At 41.6% G+C, this 19,064-nt stretch overlaps 1 protein-coding gene across 1 annotated transcript in view; it reads right to left on the reverse strand.

Moving 5' to 3' along the window:
- Window positions 1-19,064, reverse strand: part of caln1 (calneuron 1) — a 452,244-nt gene that overhangs the window by 358,903 nt on the left and 74,277 nt on the right. The window contains exon 4 of the mRNA XM_073053569.1: window positions 5,941-6,053. Coding sequence (XP_072909670.1) covers window positions 5,941-6,053 — 113 coding nt within the window. The remainder of the gene's footprint in view (window positions 1-5,940; window positions 6,054-19,064) is intronic.

A 19,064-nucleotide genomic window follows, 5' to 3' on the forward strand; every position in this document is an offset into this window, starting at 1 on the left:
CCGGATATTTGGAAGGCCCAGCCCAAATCCAGGTCAGGATCCGTTCAGCAGTCTTATCACAGTAGGAAAGAAGCTGTTCCCAAATCTGGCCACATGAATCTTCAAGCTCCTGAACCTTCTCCCGGAGGGAAGAGGGACAAAAAGTGTGTTGGCTGGGTGGGTCGTGTCCTTGATTATCCTGGCAGCACTGCTCCGACAGCGTGCGGTGTAAAGTGAGTCCAAGGACAGAAGATTGGTTTGTGTGATGTGCTGGGCTGTGCTCACGATCTTCTGCAGCTTCTTCCGGTCTTGGATAGGACAACTTCCATACCAGGTTGTGATGCACCCTAGAAGAATGCTTTCTACCGTGCATCTATAAAAATCAGTGAAGTTTTTAGGGGACAGGCCAAATTTCTTCAGCTTTCTCAGGAAGTAAAGGCACTGGTGGGCCTTCTTGGCAGTGGATTCTGCTTGGTTAGACCAAGTCAGGTCATTTGTGATATTCACCCCAAGGAACTTAAAGCTTTTGACCTGTTCCACCTGCACACCACCGATGTAGATGGGGTTGTGTGGTCCGCTACTCCTTCTGAAGTCAACAACCAATTCCTTCGTCTTGCTGACATTGAGGGATAGGTTATTGTCTTTGCACCATGCCACCAGGTTCTTAATTTCCTCTCTGTACTCAGACTCATCATTACCTAAGATACGGCCTACAATTGTGGTGTCATCAGCAAACTGATATATTAAGTTTGATGGAAACTTGGCTACACAATCATGGGTGTACAGTGAGTACAGCAGGGGGCTGAGTACACAGCCTTGTGGGGTTGTAGAGTGATTGTAGAGTAGAGCTCATCCCCTATTTTTACAGCCTGGGTCCTGTCTGTGAGGAAGTTGAAGATCCAGCTGCAGATCTGAGTGCTAAGGATGGGAAAGGAAAGGAAAGGGGCCAGGAAGGAATTTGCATGTTAGTTAAAGGCTGGGAACATGTCGATGTTTTCATACATGCTATTTTCCAAGATTTATTTTTCTGCAGATCCCAAGTGCACCACAAGCCTGATTGATCTGCTGGAGGTCTCATAAAAAGAATTCCTATAGAACAACTACAGAATCTTGCTGGGCTATCCACTCACACAGATGAGAGAGCAGATGGAATTCAAGGAAATACTCCTCCTGTGCTTCAAGCAGTGTTTAAAGTTATTTACCTGTGGATTCAACCTTCCTGATTTGACCAAGTTTTTTTTTTCAGGTGTGGTAAACCCAATCACAATGGTTAAAATTGGAACATGGACATGCATAACATTACTTAAAAACTGAAACAACTAACATGGTTTCTGCAGCCAGATAGTCGTTGAACTTACCTCATACTTCCATTAAGAGTGCATGAGTCTGGATCTGCATGGATTTCTGATGTTTTAAGGTTTTTTACCTCCTGACCCAATCACCTCTGTGAGTTAAAATTTCTTATTAACTCCCACCAAAATGTAAATTGTTGACATAAATAAATTACTGAAAGTGATATGCTTCTCCAATCACTCTCAGAAACAAAACTCTGATAAGGCTAGTTTAGTGTCCATGGAACTCACATCTTTCATAGAATCATAGAGCAACTGCCCATTGTGATTCCTTGAAAGAGCTACCTAAGTACTTTCAGTCTCCCTCAATTTGCTCATGGCTTCTCTAATGTTCCCTTTTAAAAGATACATCCAATTTCCTCTTGAAAGTTACTGTTGAGTATCTTTTGACTGTTGTTTCAGATCATAGCAGCTCAAATAAAAAAAACTTCTCTCTTGCTCTTTTGCCAATTATCTTGATATCTGTGTCCTCTGGTTACTAACCCTTCTACTAATTGGTGTTATTTTCAGTGAGTTATTGTCAGTGCTAAAACGACACTGCTCAGAAAGTCTTCATAGCTAATTTGTTAAAGACATGATGACATTTGGGAGAAAAAAAGTTGGCCTGTTTTCTGGATTGCCAGAGTTGAATAATTTATTCTTAATTTGAAGGAGACAGTTGCAGGCTTTCAATGACGTTCTGAACTTCTTTGCCAAAGGAAATCTATTTTCCCTGATGTTTTCTTGTCTCGTTAGATGCAAGACATGGTGACTAATGGTTGACTTGTAACAATACACTATCTGCCCTCCCTGGCTGAATTGATGATAGAAAATACAGGAGTACCTTTGTGGCCATGGAAACAGCACTCTTCCACCAGCCACTCTTCACTAAGGAGCTCTTAATCATGATATATGCAGGCATGGTTAATCCTTTCTTCAGGGTCATTTCTGATGTATCGCCACGATCAGAAATTAGCTTCTCGACTTCTATAAAACTTCAAGATTGAAATTAACTTTCACACCTTGGGTAGATTTTGACTTTGTTTAATAGTGTAAGTAGAAAAGAGACCTACTTGATATGAAATGAATGGAAATGGGAAATAGCTGAAATACATAGTGGAATGCTGACTTTGCACCAAGCTCTACGCCACTGCTAAGAGACTCCAGAATGGACCTCTTGCACAACAGAAGGGGAATTCTCAATTTACCTCACTGTGGCCCTTGCAACTTACTATTTTATGTGAAACGAAAGAAAATCTGCAGATGCTGGAAATCCAAGCAAGACACACAAAATGCTGGAGGAACTCAGCAGGCCGAGAAAAGAGTACAGTCAATGCTTCAAGCTGAAACCCTTCATCGGGACTAGAATAAGAGATGAGGAGTCAGAATAAGAAAGTGGGGGGGGGGGGGGCAGGGGAGGAAGAACCACAAGGTAAGAGGTGAAACTGGAAGGGGCAAAGTAAAGAGCTGGGAAATTTATCGGTGAAAGAGATACACAGGGCTGGAGAAGGGGGAATGTGATAGGAGAGGAAAGAAGGCCATGGAAGGGGGAGGAGCACCAGAGGGAGGTGATGGGCAGGTCAGGAGAGAAGGTGAGAGAGGGTAATGGGAATGGGGTAATGGGGAAGGAGAGGGGCGTTACTGTAAGTTCGAGAAATCAATGTTCATGCCATCAGGTAATTTTTTTTTTATTTATTTAACGAGATACAGTGTGGAATAGGTCCTTCTGGCCCTTCAAGCTGCACCGCCCAGCGATCTCCCGATTTAACGCTAGCCTAATCACAGCACAATTTACAATGACTAATTAACCTAACAACCTGTACATCTTTGGACCGTGGGAGGAAACCAGAGGAAATCCACGCGTTCATGAGGAGAACGTAGAAACTCCTTACAGGCAGCTGCAGGAATTGAACCTGCATCTCTGATTCTGTACAGCATCGCACTAACCACTGCACTACCGTGCAGCCTGTTGCACTATATTTTTGCATTCTATTATTGATTTTTCTTTTATACTATTCAACATAGTTTTATTTGAAATGATCTATTGAGTTCATGCAAAACAAAGATTTTCACTGCATCTCAGTACATGTGACAATAATTATACAATTACTGTCCATTTTACATAAAGGTAACATCATTATGATCCACCCCATTAAACCTACCCCAATACTGCTGTGTTTATATGTGATTTACATCATTTTCTGTTAATATAGTATCAATCCTACAAACACCTGAATGACAAAAATAGTGAGGTTAAACTGGATGAATTAAATTACAGCACAGATTGAGCCCAAGGGCAAGTGCTACTGAATTTTGTCACATCACTATGTTGATGCTACATTTTAGAAGTAGAGCCTTGTGTAGAATTTTCAATGGAGTGTGAACAAGATATCTCAATTGTATGGAAGCATTGGTATGGTTTCTTTATGACCTGACAGAGTGGCCCGCAGCTGAGACGGCAACAGCTCAGGTTGTGTCTATGGGCTTCTCATGGCAAAGGAAATCTGAGCAGCAAATGGCAACAGGAAAAGCAGAAAAGCCTCTAAACAAAGCGGGTTTGAAGGAAAACAATCAGACATCCCTCTTAGTTCTTACTCCATGAGTTGAACTCCTGATGTTCAGTTCATGATTTTCAGGCAGCCCATCCATCCAAGCAGTACACACAGTCTAGGTCGTTGGCAGCTGAGGGTTCTGCCTTAGCGGGCTGCCTGCCCCTTTTCCATGGTTATGTTTGTGCCTTTATATCCCTGGGGAAGGAACACGCAGTTTCCACAGGTATAATGGGAGATTTGCAGGACCAAATGGACACCACAGGAGCTTGGGTGATTCTGGATAGTAATGACCGTGTTATAATTTGAAACTGTGAACGGCGTGTATCATGACGTACTGCAATATTGTGATATTACATAATGTGATCCTGAAAAAGCAACCTTTGAAAAAGGGGGAAAAAACAGCACAATTTGCATTTGTAAGTAGAGCTTAACATGATCTTTTACTGCTGCAAACAAACCACATTAGCGTTCTCAGGTGTGGTACGGTAACCCATTTTCTCACCTGAGTTCCCGACATGCAGAATACACAAGACAGCATTTCATCCATAAGGACAACAACCCATTACACCATTCTAGACAAGGCCTTCAGCATTGAATAAATGTCTTTACAGTGCAGCAGCCTGGCAGAGCATGCCTCCTTAATGCAGACAATACTGAGAAAGCCAAGAAAAACGTTCAAAATAATGAGATGTTTTGAAAGAGTGATAGAGTAAAGCTATTTCCTTTGATAAATCACCATTTGTAACAGTATTTTTTAACTTGGCAAAAGAACTAGTGAAAATACATGGAGGGACACTTCATGCACTGGAATATATTAACTGTCAGAGTGGTTTGAGTAGAGTCTAAGGTAACTTTCAAAAAGCAACTAGGCATGTGCTTAAGCTTCTGTGAAGAAAATCACAGGTAACTGGAACTAAATTAGATGTCTCTTAAAAATGTAGCATGTAGACAAAACAGCGAATCGGCTTATTTTGTGTTATCAGTTTCTTTGCTGTCATGTTTTGAACATTTGCAAGTGGTTTTGCTCCACAATGACACTGGCAGTTCACCATTCAACTCACAAGTCATTCCAGTTAGGATTCCAGTGATCTATTGAATAATTTGTGTAGGTCGTCCCTGGAGACCAGGAGGTAGTGAGGGGCATTTCTTTGCAGCCAGGTTGGGTCCACTCCCATAAAAATTATTACCATATTTTTTTTCATGACAAGTGCACATCCATAGCACATTCTGGCAGTTTGTCACCATTCTACAGAGGGTGTACTTTCCACTGAGCTCAGCAGCAAAATAAACAAAATGCCGGAATAACTGAATGGCTTCTACTAACACGACCAGACATCATATAGAAATTATGCATGAAAAGTCAATGCAGTGCCTCAAAGTGCCACAAACAAGACAGGCAAATTCGCAAAGGTCTTCATAAGATTACTTCTTTGTTAACAATGCTCTCAAATATAAAATCATAAAATGTGTTTTAACAGAAGCATCACAGTGCATTCTGCCAATCTTCCCTTTTTATGTTTCATAAGTACACAGATTACCAAACCAATCTGTACTTCCTCACACATGATATTTGTTGTTTTTATTAGAATGATAAATAATACCTTTTTAAATATGAAACATTGTTAATACTATGTACATCCAATCCTGCTCAGAATGTCAGGTTAAAAATATAGCTTACTTATCTTCATGTATAGAATAACTAACTACTCAAAATTAAAGCTAATTCTTAAAGGTTTACAATGGATTCATTTGCTTCATGTTGCCCCAGAGAAACTGATCATATGACCTTCACTTCACAAGTAAATGAACAATTTTTAAAGAGCATATTTTTAATGCAATACTGTATATAGATCTCGTTTCACTTTATTTGGTGTTGATCAATCACTGCTTTACTCTGTGCATTGGGCTCTCAAACACTGTGAAGATACACCTTCTGCATCTGATTTTACTGTCAAGTAGCAACCAGTTCTGCTTGACAGTAAAATCAAACGGTTGCTATGTTACATTGCACAAGATTTTTAACTTGAAAGAAAATCCTGCCTGTTACCACAAAGCATCAAATCAAATAAACTTCTTACCTGCCAAAATATCGAGTCTATTGTGCTGCCATGAAACCCTTCTCGCGCTTCAGATGACAAAAGTTTAGGGCCGAGTATTGTCATAAATTCATCAAAATCCACTTGTCCATCACCTGTAACATGCAAGAAATACACGGTCATTCTTGATGAAGCTCCTCTTTCAGGCATAAGTAAGGTGTGAGTTTTCTCCAGACTCCTGCCCTTGTATCAGATCACTTGAGTTCATTAATTGTCCATGCCCCTTCATGGCAGATTAGGAACAGAGACGAAAGGTGGTAAGAGATAAAGAGGAAAGATGCAATGTGACCACAAGAAACTACAGGGGGAGTTGTGGACACAGCTCAGCACATCAGGGAAACCAGCCTCCCCTCCTTTCATTCCGTCCATACTTTTCACTGCCTCTGTAAAGCAGCCAACATAATTGCAAAGATCACACCCACTCCAGATATTCTCTCTTCTCTCAGATCGGGCAGAAGCATAAACCTGAAAGCAAGAACCACTAGGCTCAAGGACAACCTCCACCCTGTTGTAGTAAGGCTCTTGAATAGTTCCATAGTATGATAAGATGCACTCATTCCCATAATCTACCCTGTTACGATCTTACACCTTATTGTTTACCTGCACTGCACATTTTTCTGTAGCTGTTACATTCTATTCTGCATTCAGTTATTGTTGTACCTCGTTCTACATCAATGCACAATGCAATGATTTGAGCTGTATGAACAGCATGCAAGATAAGCTTTCCATTGTATCTCTGCATATGTGACAGCAATAACAAACCAACTAACAAAATGGGTTTGCATTCCAATTGCTTTGGTGCCGGCAGGTTCATCGTTCAAGTTCACGTTCGAGTTTATTGTCACATGTATACAGCCAAATGAAACAATATTCCTCAGGGACAAAGGTGCAAATCACAGTGCATATATCACACACAATGCGGAATAATATTAACAGAATACTATCAACAGATTTTAAAAGGCATTCTGTAAATGTACAAGTTGGTATAATGTGCATATACAACATATAGTTAAGTATTAGTGTTGCTGGTGCTGTCATAAATAATGTGTGCTGAATGGTAACAGGGTGTTCAGAAGTCTCACAGCCTGGTGGAAGAAGTTGTTACCCAGCCTAACAGTCCTTGATCTCATACTGAGGTAACTTCTGCCTGAGGGTAGGGGGTGAAAGAGATTATTAAACTGGGAGGGGTCCTTGACAATGCTGAGGTTCTCTCCAAATATAGCGCTTCTGGTATATGTCCTGGATGGGGGAGGGTGAGGGAGAGAGAGAGAGAGAGACCCCCTCCATCCAGGACAGTTGAGTTCTTTCTATCTATTTTTTCCAGCAATGAGCTATCAACTGATGAATGATCAACGGAGTGGCCTCTGTTCTGGGAAGAACGAGCATTACTAAGCACAGTATGAGGGGGTAAAGATGTTGAAACATCTGGGCTCAGTTGGCAGGTATTACCAGATCGGTTTCAGGAAAATAGATTTTCTAAGCCTAGGAAATACAAAGATGACTCAGACAGAAACACCGTCACTTTGACCTCCTAATAGCATCCGCAGATGATATGTTTGTCTGCCTACCTGACCAGGCAATCAGGATGGCCCTGTATGTACCTTTCTAGTTGGCAGTTTACAGATTTGCCAGTCCACCTTATCAGTAATCTACAGAGAGACACGCAAGACTGTGGAAGCTGGAATCTGGAACAACACACAAAGCGCTGGTGGAACTCAGGGGGCGTCTCTGGAGGGAAATGGACAGTCAACCTTTTGGATCAAGACCTTTCATCTGGACAGGTGGGTCATCAGTAATCTCCACAAGTGTGGCAGCTTCTCACCATGGTCTGCCCGTAACTTATTGAAGAGATTTAGAAAGTGATCTCGGTCTTTCAACCCTCTTGCTGTGATCCCTATAGTCCTACATTGCTGATAGCTCCTCTAAATCTGGCTGTTATTACCAGTGCCTTGAGTGGCACAGCATCACAGCAGTTATTGCTATTACACTGCTCAGGGAACATGGGTTTAATCTTGAACTACGATGCCACCTCAGTTCGTACATTTTCCCTGTGGTTGTCTGGGTTTTGCCCATGTCCTCCAATTGCCAAATATCTCCTAAAGACTTGCTGGCAGGTTCACTGCCTGCTCTAAATTGCACCTGGCATGGTTGAGAGAAACGGAGAAACAGAGAGGAACTGATGGGAGATTGAGTCACAGCAACCATAAATCAGGGAATGTGACTGACAGAAATCTGAGGGCTGGCAGAGACTTGATAGGCCGAACATCCTCCTGTGTCTGAAGAAAATGTGAAAGGAAGAAGTATCCCTTTTTTTAACATTCGGCATCTATTTAATATTTTATACTCAGTTCCAACTGGGACTCTTGAATGTGTTATCTCCCTTGATGCGGAGAAAGCATTTGATCGTATAGAGTGAAACTACCTTTTTGCAGTCTTAGAAAAATTTGACCTCGGCCAAAGTTTCATCTCTTGGATCCAATTGCTGTACCTGTGTCCTACTGCTTCTGTTCTAACTAACTTTCAGAAATCCCAAGTATTCAATCTCAATCGTGGCACCCGTCAGGGATGCCCCTTAAGTCCCTTTCTCTTTGATTTGGCTATAGAACCTCTGGCGATAGCATTTCGAAAATGTCCTGAACTGACCGGGATTTGGAGAGGGGGTGTTGAGCATAAAGTCTCTCTCTATGCTGATGACTTATTACTCTTTCTCTCATATCCGTCTACATCCTTACCTCTAATGTTTTCACTTCTTGACCAGTTTAGCCAGATCTCTGGCTATAAACTCAACTTACGTAAGAGTGAACTTTTCCCAATTAATAAAGAAGCACAAGAACTAATATTTCGTGATCTCCCTTTTAAAGTAGTCCATAATCAATTTACTTATCTTGGAATTACAGTCACAAGGAAGTTTAAAGATCTCTTTCGTGAAAACTTTGTCAATCTTTCATATGCTACAAAACAGAGTCTGGTACAATGGTCACCTCTATCTATGTCCTTGGTAGGTCGTATCAATGTTGTCAAAATGTATGTTCTCCCCAAATTTTTATACTTATTTCAATCTATCCCAATTTTTATTCCTAAATCTTTTTTTGATTCCTTAGACTCTATTATTTTGTCATATCTGTGGCAGAATAAGCGCTCTAGAATTAATAAAATCCACCTCCAAAAATCTAAAAAAGAGGGTGGCATGGCTTTACCTAACTTTCGCTTATATTACTGGGCAGCTAATATACGTTGTGCTGCCTTCTGGTCTTTCTTCCACGGTCAACCTGAGTGCCCTAACTGGGTGGCAATGGAGTTGAGCTCCACTAAAGAATTATCTATATCTGCACTTCTTGGCTCTGCACTCCCTAGCAGTCTGCCCAGATCAATAGCTAATCCTCTGGTTAGACACACTTTGCGTATATGGGCTCAGTTCAGGAAATGCTATGGTTTCCAGGGGTTTTCCGTTTCTAGCCCTGTCGCACATAATCACCTTTTTTTTACCTACCACATTCGATTCAGCATTCCATGTTTGGTACAGGAAGGGCATTAGACACTTTGAAGATCTCTTCATTGATAATCGCTTCGCTTCTTTTCAACAGCTCTCTGTTAAGTTCAACCTGCCTAACGCTCACTTTTTCAGATATCTCCAAATCCGACACTTTACTGCTCCTTTAATTCCTAACTTTCCTGAAATGCCTGCGAAAAATGCTATGGACCTATTTCTTTCCATTAATCCACTAGGTAAAGGTTTAATTTCAATTATCCAAGATAAACTAGCAGCCTTACGACGGGCCCCTGTGGATAAAACTAAAATGGCCTGGGAGCAGGATTTAAATATCTCCTTATCCGAGGAGAGCTGGGACTCAGTTCTCAAATCGGTTAACTCATTTTGTGTTTGTGCTCTTTGTGCTCGCCATTGTCTCTTACAGTTTAAGATTGTTCATAGAGCCCATATGTCTAAATCTAAACTATCTCGATTCTACCCTAGCATTAGTCCGCTCTGTGATAAATGCAAGAGGGGCGTGGCCTCTCTCATCCATATGTACTGGTTCTGTCCTAGCTTGGAGAAATTCTGGAAAGATGTCTTCACTACATTATCGGGTATTCTGAATCAGCACCTAGAACCTAACCCCTTAATTGCTCTGTTCGGTTTTTGGGGCGAGACAGATTTATGTCTGGGTCCGACCAAATGCCGAATACTATCCTTTGCCTCTCTCCTGGCGAGACGCTTGATCCTCCTTAGATGGAGAGATGTTGCCCCACCCACTCATGCGCAATGGCTTAACGACATTATGGCCTGCTTGGACCTCGAAAAAATTCATTATTCAGTTCTCAATTCGGATCTAAAGTTCCATAAGGTCTGGGGACCTTTTATCGAGTACTTTCATAACCTTCCTCTTGACTAGGGTTTTTTTTTCTTTTCGGTCCCTTGCTTTCAGCTCCCCTTCTCTTTCTGGTAGTAGGCATTATCATCCTCTGTTGCTAAGTGTATTCACAGTCTGGGAGTTTGACTGTCCGGACTTATACTCTCTATATTGTGTGGTGGTTGGTCTGGAATTGTTTTTTTTCTTGTGTTGTGGGGTTTGGGGAGGACACTAAGCTCACTTGTCTTTAATTTACCGGTAGGTGCTTTTCTGTTAAATTCTCTTCCTTTGTAGCATATTGTTATTGTATGCTTAACCTTGCTCTGTATTAATGCTCCTCATTGGGATTTGGGGTTTTTAATTTTGTAAAATGTTTTGAAAAACTAATAAAAAAAATTTTTTTTAAAGAAAAAAAAAGGAAGAAGTAAACAGAACTGGAGCACTCTACAGCCGAATATTAGCACGGTTTCACAACAGTTTTCTTGAGACAGCACAGGCAGAGCCTCCAGCTCTTTCGATCATCCCCAGCCCATTCCCCTTCATACAATAAGCTCAGATGAGGAATTGATGAACAGAATCCAGCACCTCATCCAATATGCCACTCTTTAAAATGGACAGGCACAAACTTCAGTCCCATAAAGCACACTTAGAACGTTATCATTCATCTGACCTCCAAGCCTTTGAGATACAGGTCTAAGCACTTGCTGCCTCTGCACCTTCACATTTTATAGCACGAATTCTGGAAACCCTGGGTCCAGTCTGGGGAGTCCCCTGTTATGGTATGAGTTTGCATAGTAAATCTAGCCCAGAGTTCCAAAGAAGGTCCTCACAGACTGAAAAACCCTGTTGTTATATTCCATGCCTCTAATACTCAAGATGTTATTGATACGATACTATGCTGTTCAATCCCTTTGCTTTTTCAAAAGGTTCAAAGGTTAATTTATAATCAAGGTATGTCTAAGATTTGTCTTCTCCAGATAGCCACAAAACAAAGAAAACCATGGAAGGCGTTCAAAGAGAATCAGCAAATCCATGGCTTTTTAATCATCCACCCGCGAATATTCCTTTATTGTATCATATTTCTTTGTGTAATTTTTGCATTCCAATGAACTGTCTCTTAACTTGAGTTCAGCTTCATTTTCTGCTATTTCCTCCAGTTTTAGAACATTAAGCACTACCACACAGTACAGGCCTTCAGCCCACAATGCTGTACTGACCTGTTAACATACTCTAACATCAATCTAACCGCTCTTTCCTTCAAATCTTCAATTTTCTATCATCCATGTACCTATATAAGAGTTTCTTAAATACTCTTTATACATCCACCTGACAGGTCATTGCACTCACCTACCGGTTAATTTTCCTGATTCAATATTTATTGGGAGCACTGGTTTCCCTCATCAGCTCCTGAAATTCCTCAACTGACAATCACTTCACTTCAGATAATCCATTAAGCAGACATCCAATGATATGCATACATAATGCCATTTTTATAAGTACTACATATATGACGATTGGTTGACTACAGAGAGGATTGTATTTAGGACAATATCTGGACTGAATTGCTCCATCTAGTAATGCAACCTGCAGCCCTGGTCACAATATACATTGTACTGATAACACTATTTCGCTGTCAGACATGCACAGAATGACATAATTCCCAGTGCATCCACTCCTTTCAAGTATATCTAGATAATTAAGATCATTTGGTACTCTCAGGACTATTTTAACAGCACTGTTCTCGAAGCAGGTCCCAACCCAGGTCCACTCAGGTGGGCCTCCAGACTTACTTCTCCCTTCAGGCTCCCAGCTGCTTTTCGCTCCACAAGGTACTAACTCGCACCTCCACCTAGCAATCACACACTCCCTGACTTCCCAAATACACTCTGACCACCCTGACATGATCCCCAAATTCCCAACCAGGACATTCCCTAAACCCTAAATGATCCTCCAAACTGACCACCGACTGAGGCTCCAAGGATCCCATTCCCCAAACAAATTCTGAACTAAGGATTTAATACATCACCTCAACAAACTCTAATCATTCCCTTGATCTGACTGCTTACAACACACACCACAGTCACTGTTCAACACAGAATTCAACTCTAGGCCTCTGACCTGACTTCTGACTGTTGACCCCAGTGTGAATAAAATTTGTCAGAGTCTCATGTCCGAAATGGCCAGAGGCAGACCCCTTGCGACAGCTTTTTGTCTCAGCTCTCCCAGTGCAAATAAATGCCTGAGCCAAAATGTAAAAGAAAAATGTTCTCAGCACTTGATATATTTGTTAGGTTTATCGGTGGCTTTCGGTCAACATCTGCTTAATTTTTTTTTAAATTGCCTTTTGTTTCTACAAACATATTTTACATTTTTTTCTACTTTGAGGTTATCGAATTCTGAGATAGGAATGCATTTTGTATAGTACAAATTCTGTGGAGCTAATTTGATGAAAATGTGTGCTTTATTTAGAGACACAGTATAGTAACAGGTTCTTGTGGTCCAACGAACCCGTGCTGTCCAAATACACCCATGTCACCAACTAACCTTCCGTCTTCGGAATGTGGGAAGAACCGGAGCATCCGGAGGAAGCCCGCATGGTCACGGGTGAACGTAGAAGCTCCTTACACACAGCAGCAGAATTGAGCACGAGTCACTGGCGCTGCAATAGCGTTACATTATCGTGCCACCTCTTGTTATTTAAAGCTGCCATTTTCCTGTAGTTTGCATCTTATGCAATAACTGCACTTTGAGTGTTTGGGATGTCCAGAAAGGGGTAGGACCTCTGGTGAAGGGGCTTGCTGGGTCCTTTCTGGGCCAGCTCACCCCCCTTTAGCCCAGGCCGGACACTCAGCTCTCACCTGTGGCTCCAAGTAGTTATTTGCATGTGACAGGGGCCACACCCCTTTACAATGCTTCGACAGGCAGGCTAAACCAGATAATGGTAGCCAGAGGTCTCATACCCTGTGAGACAGGGGCGTTGCTATCTGAACGTACAAAGCCAGCTCCAGCAGGCTAGGCGGATGAGATCAACAGTGAGATCTAATGGCCAGGAGGGGGTACTACCCTGCTCCTGGAGAGTGAAGGACGTGACAAGGCACAAAGGATGTCATGGTCATCCACTGGAATATTTTATGACACTTGTTCATACCACTGGAGCTGGTCTTCCGAGTTCAAGGGAGTGGAAATGTCCCAGTGCAACAGACTTTATCTCAACTAACCTGCTAAAATTTCAAAAAACAATCTTCAAAAGTTGTCAAAATAATACCCCAGAGTTTGTGATTAGTAGACTGTCCACCAGTAATCTCCAAAGAAAATTTGAGCTGACTTTATGTGGTTCCCCTACTGGGAATTTGCAGTGTAGTTTGATCTCTCAGTGCGGCTCCCTGTGACATTATGGAATCATGCCTACACAGCCTGGGATGGGGTTGGCTGGAAACAAGCCCTTCTTGTAAAATAGCTGTAAAAAAATAGCCAATCTTCCCATCTTGGCTGATTGTCAAAGCTACGAAAAACAATGAATGCTTCAGATCATTCAAGAATATGCAAAAATTATTTAATCTGTTAAAAAATGATTAAAGTTATTTTCAAACTCTTAAGAACTTAAACACTTAAAATTTTAAATAAATAAATTGTTAGACAAGAGCTCTTTCTTAAATACTATTTAAAAACATCGTAACTAATTAATCTCAGTCCCTTAGAGTTTTCTCTCTCCACTGAAATTAATAGAGAAGCTGTCCCTGATATGTAACAGTGCATTTCCTCTCTGTGGATTCAATATCAAAGTCATTCAAGAAAAAAAACACATCTGTCAGTATTTTTTTTTAGTAATTTCATAGGGATGTGCCTGTCATGGACAAGGCTAGAAATCACTTTAATTTCATTTGAAAAGGGAATGTTGAGCCTAATTCTTGCATTCCAGGTGAAGTCCAGTTGAGCGCATGGGTGTAGTTTGAGTGTTGAAAGACATTAAATGTTCAGGGTGGTGAATGCAGCTCTAATCAAGCAAGCTATTTCGTCTGGCATGGAATAAGAATGAGAATCAGGCTTGATATCACCGGCATACAGTATGTCATGAAATTTGTTGTTTTGCAGCAGTAGCACATTGCAATACACTATAATAAAAAAAACTATAAATTGCAAAAAGGAATACAATTTACACTGGTTCATTGGGAACATTGGGATCAGTTGCTGCAATTAGCTCAAGTTTAATGGGAAGAGCTAAAAAGGTATACAACTAACAAACTAATTTTAACTGAGTAACAGATATGCATTTCAATGAAATACAGAACTAATTAAAACACTACTAATACTACCTCACTACTATCAAACTGCGTACTGGTTCCTAATAGATTTCGACAGATGGTACACTATCATTTTCTCTTGATTGACTGTAAATGAACAAAACTAGCGCAGACATCTAGAGCAGATAATGGAGTGCCTTCATACAATGCTTTCAATGATTGCATCCTCCAAACTTTCATTTTCATTGTAACATTCAAGATATCTCAATACCTTCAAACTCTTCATGGTTTCTAACTAGCTAAAGTAGTGAAATCATTACATTTTCACTCTCGGCCATTTCTCGTATTTCTAAGCCTGCATACTTAAAACCACAGTGAGCAAATCAGTTCCGAATTGCCTTATTGCTTATTTCCTGCCAACTATCAGTGACAAAAATCACTGCTTTTTGAACACAAACACATACAACTGACGCAATTTAAAAACTGTTCGTTCTAAGCAGGGTGAACTGTCTAACGGCCACGCAACTGCACGAGATTGATGTTAGTTAGAAATAGTTCAGCAACAGTCTCCTGTTCCAGTTAAGCAGCATTGTGTCCCAAATAAACGAAGAGAATTGTGGCTATTTTCTCAATCAGACTTTGTTCCTTAAGAGTTGTCCCAAATAAGTGGTTCCCCTGATTAACTGATGGCCCAACTAACCGTAATCCAATATATGTGTATTAAATAAATACTAATTAGTGCAGAAGAGCTGAAAAATGTAAAAAAAATAATGTGGTAGTGTACATGGTTCATTGTCCATTCAGAAATCTGATGATGGAAGGGAAGAAACTGTTCCTGAAACATTAAGGAGTGTGTCTCTTCAGTCTCTAGTACCTCCTCCTTGATGGTAGCAATGAGAAAAGGTCATGCCCTGGGTAATGGGGTTCCTTAATGATAGATGTCGCCTTTTTGAAATGTCTCCTTCTGAAGGTGTCCTCAATGCTAGGGAAGCTAGTGCCCAAGATGGAGCTGGCTGAGTTTACAACTTTTTACAGCTTTCTCTGAACCTGTGGCATGGTCTCCCCGCCCCCCCCAATACCAAATGGAGATGGAACTAGTTAGAATGCTCTCCATGGTACATCTGTAAAAAAAATTTCAACTTTGGTGACATACTAATCTCCTCAAACTCCAAATGAAATACAGCCCCTGTAATGCCTTCTTTGGAATTGTATCAATATGTTAGGCACGAGATAGATCTTCAGAGATGTTGACATCCAGGAACCTGAAACTGCTCACTTTTTCCACTTCTGATTCCTCAATAAAGACTGGTGTGTGTTCCCTTAATTTCCCCTTCCTGAAGTCCACAATCAATTACTTGGTCTTACTGATATTGAGTGCAAGGTTGATGTTGCAAACATCACTCAACCAGCTGATCTCTCCCACTCCGGTACGCCTCCTCCTCACTATTGGAAATTCTGCCGACTATAGTTGTGTCATTGGCATGGTTACAGATGGAGTTTGAGCTATGCCCAGCCACACAGTCGTGGGTGCAGACAGAGTAGGACAGTGGGCTAAGCTCACATCCTTGAGGTGAGCCAGCGTCGACTGTCAGCGAGGAGGAGATGTTGTTCCTGATCTGCGTTGACTGAGGTCTCCCAAAGAGGAAGTCAGGAATTTAGTTGCAGAAGGAGGTATGGAGAGCCAAGTTTTAGAGCTAGTTTATTAGAACTGAGGGTTTGGTTGTGTGGACATGACAAACCTTTCAAAGGACTTCATCACAGTAGATGTGAGTGCAGCTGGGCAATAGTCTTTGAAGCAGCTCACGCTGCTCTTCTTGTGATTGTCGCCCATTTGAAGTAGCTGAGAACCTCCGACCGCAGCAGTAAGAGACAAGATATCCATAGCCACTCCTACCAGTTGACTGGCACAGGTTTTCAGTGCCCTATGAGGCATACCATAATACCTTGCAAGAGTTCACCCACTTGAAAGATATTCTGATGTCGACCTCTGAGACAGAAATCACAGGGTCACAGATGCTGCAGGTATTTGCACAGGTATAGTTTTGTTCTCCCTTTCAAAGTGTGCATAAGAAGCATTCAGCTCATCTGGGAGTGAAGTAACACTGCTATTCATGATCTTAAGGTTTGCCTTGAATGAAGTAATGGCCTGCAAACCCTGCCAGAGCTGATGTGCATCCAATTCTGTCTCTAAATTCAATCAGAATTGGGGTTTTTTCTCTTAGAATAGCCTTTTGTACATCATATCTGTACTTTATGTATAAATCTGGATCATTGGTCTTAAGTGACACACATCAAGCCCTCAGCAGACTACAAATCTCCTTTTTCACCTTTGGCTTTTGGATTGAGTATGTCCAATATGTTCTTGAAGGTACACACTCATCAACACAGGTCTTGGTGAAGTCAGTGACAACTGTAGTGCATTCATTCAAATTTGAGATGAATCCCAGAATGTTGTCCAGTCTACCGACTCAAAGCAGCCATGTAAGCATTCCTCTGACCTCCCTTGACAATGCTTTCTTGGTCCTTACCACTGGAGCTGAGATATTTCATCTTTGTTTGTACATCCGGAGTAGAAGTACAGGCATGTGGTCGGACTTTCCAAAGTGTGGGTGGGGGCTAGTGTGGTAACTATTCTTGATGTTGTATAACAGTGGTCAAGTGTGCTGGCTGCTCTGGTTCCATAGGTGATATGTTGATGGCAGCTGTTCACAGACTTCTTTATGCTGGCCCAGTTGAAATCTCCCACGGTGATGGGGAATGCTTCAGGCAGTGCTGTTTTGTGTCTGCTGATCACGGTGCTCTGCTCCTCCAGTGCATGCCTGATGTTGGCCAGAGGTGGAACATACACTACCAGGATGATGGCAGAAAACTCCCTCAGCAGATAAAATGGATGAAACTTGACTACTAAGTGCTCCAATCAAGCAGGCTACCTTGTATGGGATGGTGTCAAGTATTTCAACATGGTTGGGGTAGCACTCATCTCCAACAATGGGAAGTATTATTTCACACTCCTGATTTGCACCTTGCATGTGGTGCCAGCTGGTGGCGTAGTGGCATCAGCTCTGGACTTCGGGGCAAGAGGTCCCGAGTTCGAATCCGGTCGGCAGAAATCAAAAGTCACTTGCTGCAGGATTCCCCAATCTCTGACCTATACTTGTAGGCAACACATTGATAAGGACAATCCTGGTTTCTGGTCAGCTGCTGACAATGTTGGCTTCAATGTCATTAAGGGTAGGTAGTTTGTCAGAGGTGGTCATCCCCTAACAATTACATGGCACAAAGAAGGACAAGGACAACATGAGCAGTACAGGAGAATTCTCACGAGTCACATTCCAGCCCAAACCCCCTCCCCCGTTCTTCCTTTGCAATCTAGAAATTACTGTCTCTCTCACCTGTCCATCAACTCTCAGACACCTCCACTCCCTAATGCTCTGTGCTCTCTATCGCTTACAGTAGCCAATTAATCTACTGACAGGCACTTAGAGTCATGGAAAACTGTGGCACAGAAACGTTCCCTTTGGCCCATCTAGTCCTTGCTGAACACATAAACTGCACCCATCCACCTGCACCCAGACATGGTCCTCAATACCTCTCCCATCTACGTACCTATCCAAACTTTGTCTAAATGTAGAAATCAAACTCGCATCCACCACTTGCACTGGCAGCTCATTCCACACTCTCAGAGTGAAGATGTCTTACATGTTCTTTGGGATGTGGAAGTGAACTAGAGCACTCAGGGAAATCCACGTGACCACAGACATAACGTGCAAACTCCACTCAGACAGCATCCTATATCAGGAATAAACCTGAATTGCAGGAGTCAGGCAGTACCACCTTGCTTCCCTAACATACTAATGATGGTGCAGGAGTGTCCACATGGTGCACCCTTGCTGACTCCCAGCAAAGCAACTCACTTGACCCATTTCCTGCTCCCTGAAACCCTGCAACTTACTTTTCCATTCCCAATGATTTTTCCTTTAGGATTCTTCTTTTCCATTTGTTAAAATAGGGCGATATGCTATGGCCAGTTAATCTATGAATCAATGATCAAAGTTCAAAGTCAATTAATTTATTATCAAACTAAGTATATATCAACAAATACTAACCTAAGATTTATCTTCTTGCAGGCATTCGCAGTAGAACAAAGTACAACGAAATCAATTAAAAACTACACACAAAGAATAATTAAAAATACAATCGCAAAAAGAAACAAGTAATAATAAATAAATAAACTAAGAATATGAGTTGTAGAGTTTTTGAAATTAAATCCAGAATTTGTGCTCAATGATCAATTCAGTGTTGTAGTGAGTGAAGATGTCCATGCTGGGTCAGTAGCCTGATGGTTGTGGGGTAATAACTGGTGGTGTGGAACATTAGGTACCTCCTTCCTGATGGCAGGAGCAAGAGCATGGCCAGGATGGCGGATGATGGACCTTGATGATGGATGCTACTTTCTTGTGGCATTGCTCCTTGTAGATGTACTCAGTGGTGGGGAGGGTTATTCCTGTGAAAAACC

Source organism: Hemitrygon akajei, chromosome 8 (assembly GCF_048418815.1).
Source record: "Hemitrygon akajei chromosome 8, sHemAka1.3, whole genome shotgun sequence".
In the NCBI taxonomy this organism is placed as follows: domain Eukaryota; kingdom Metazoa; phylum Chordata; class Chondrichthyes; order Myliobatiformes; family Dasyatidae; genus Hemitrygon; species Hemitrygon akajei.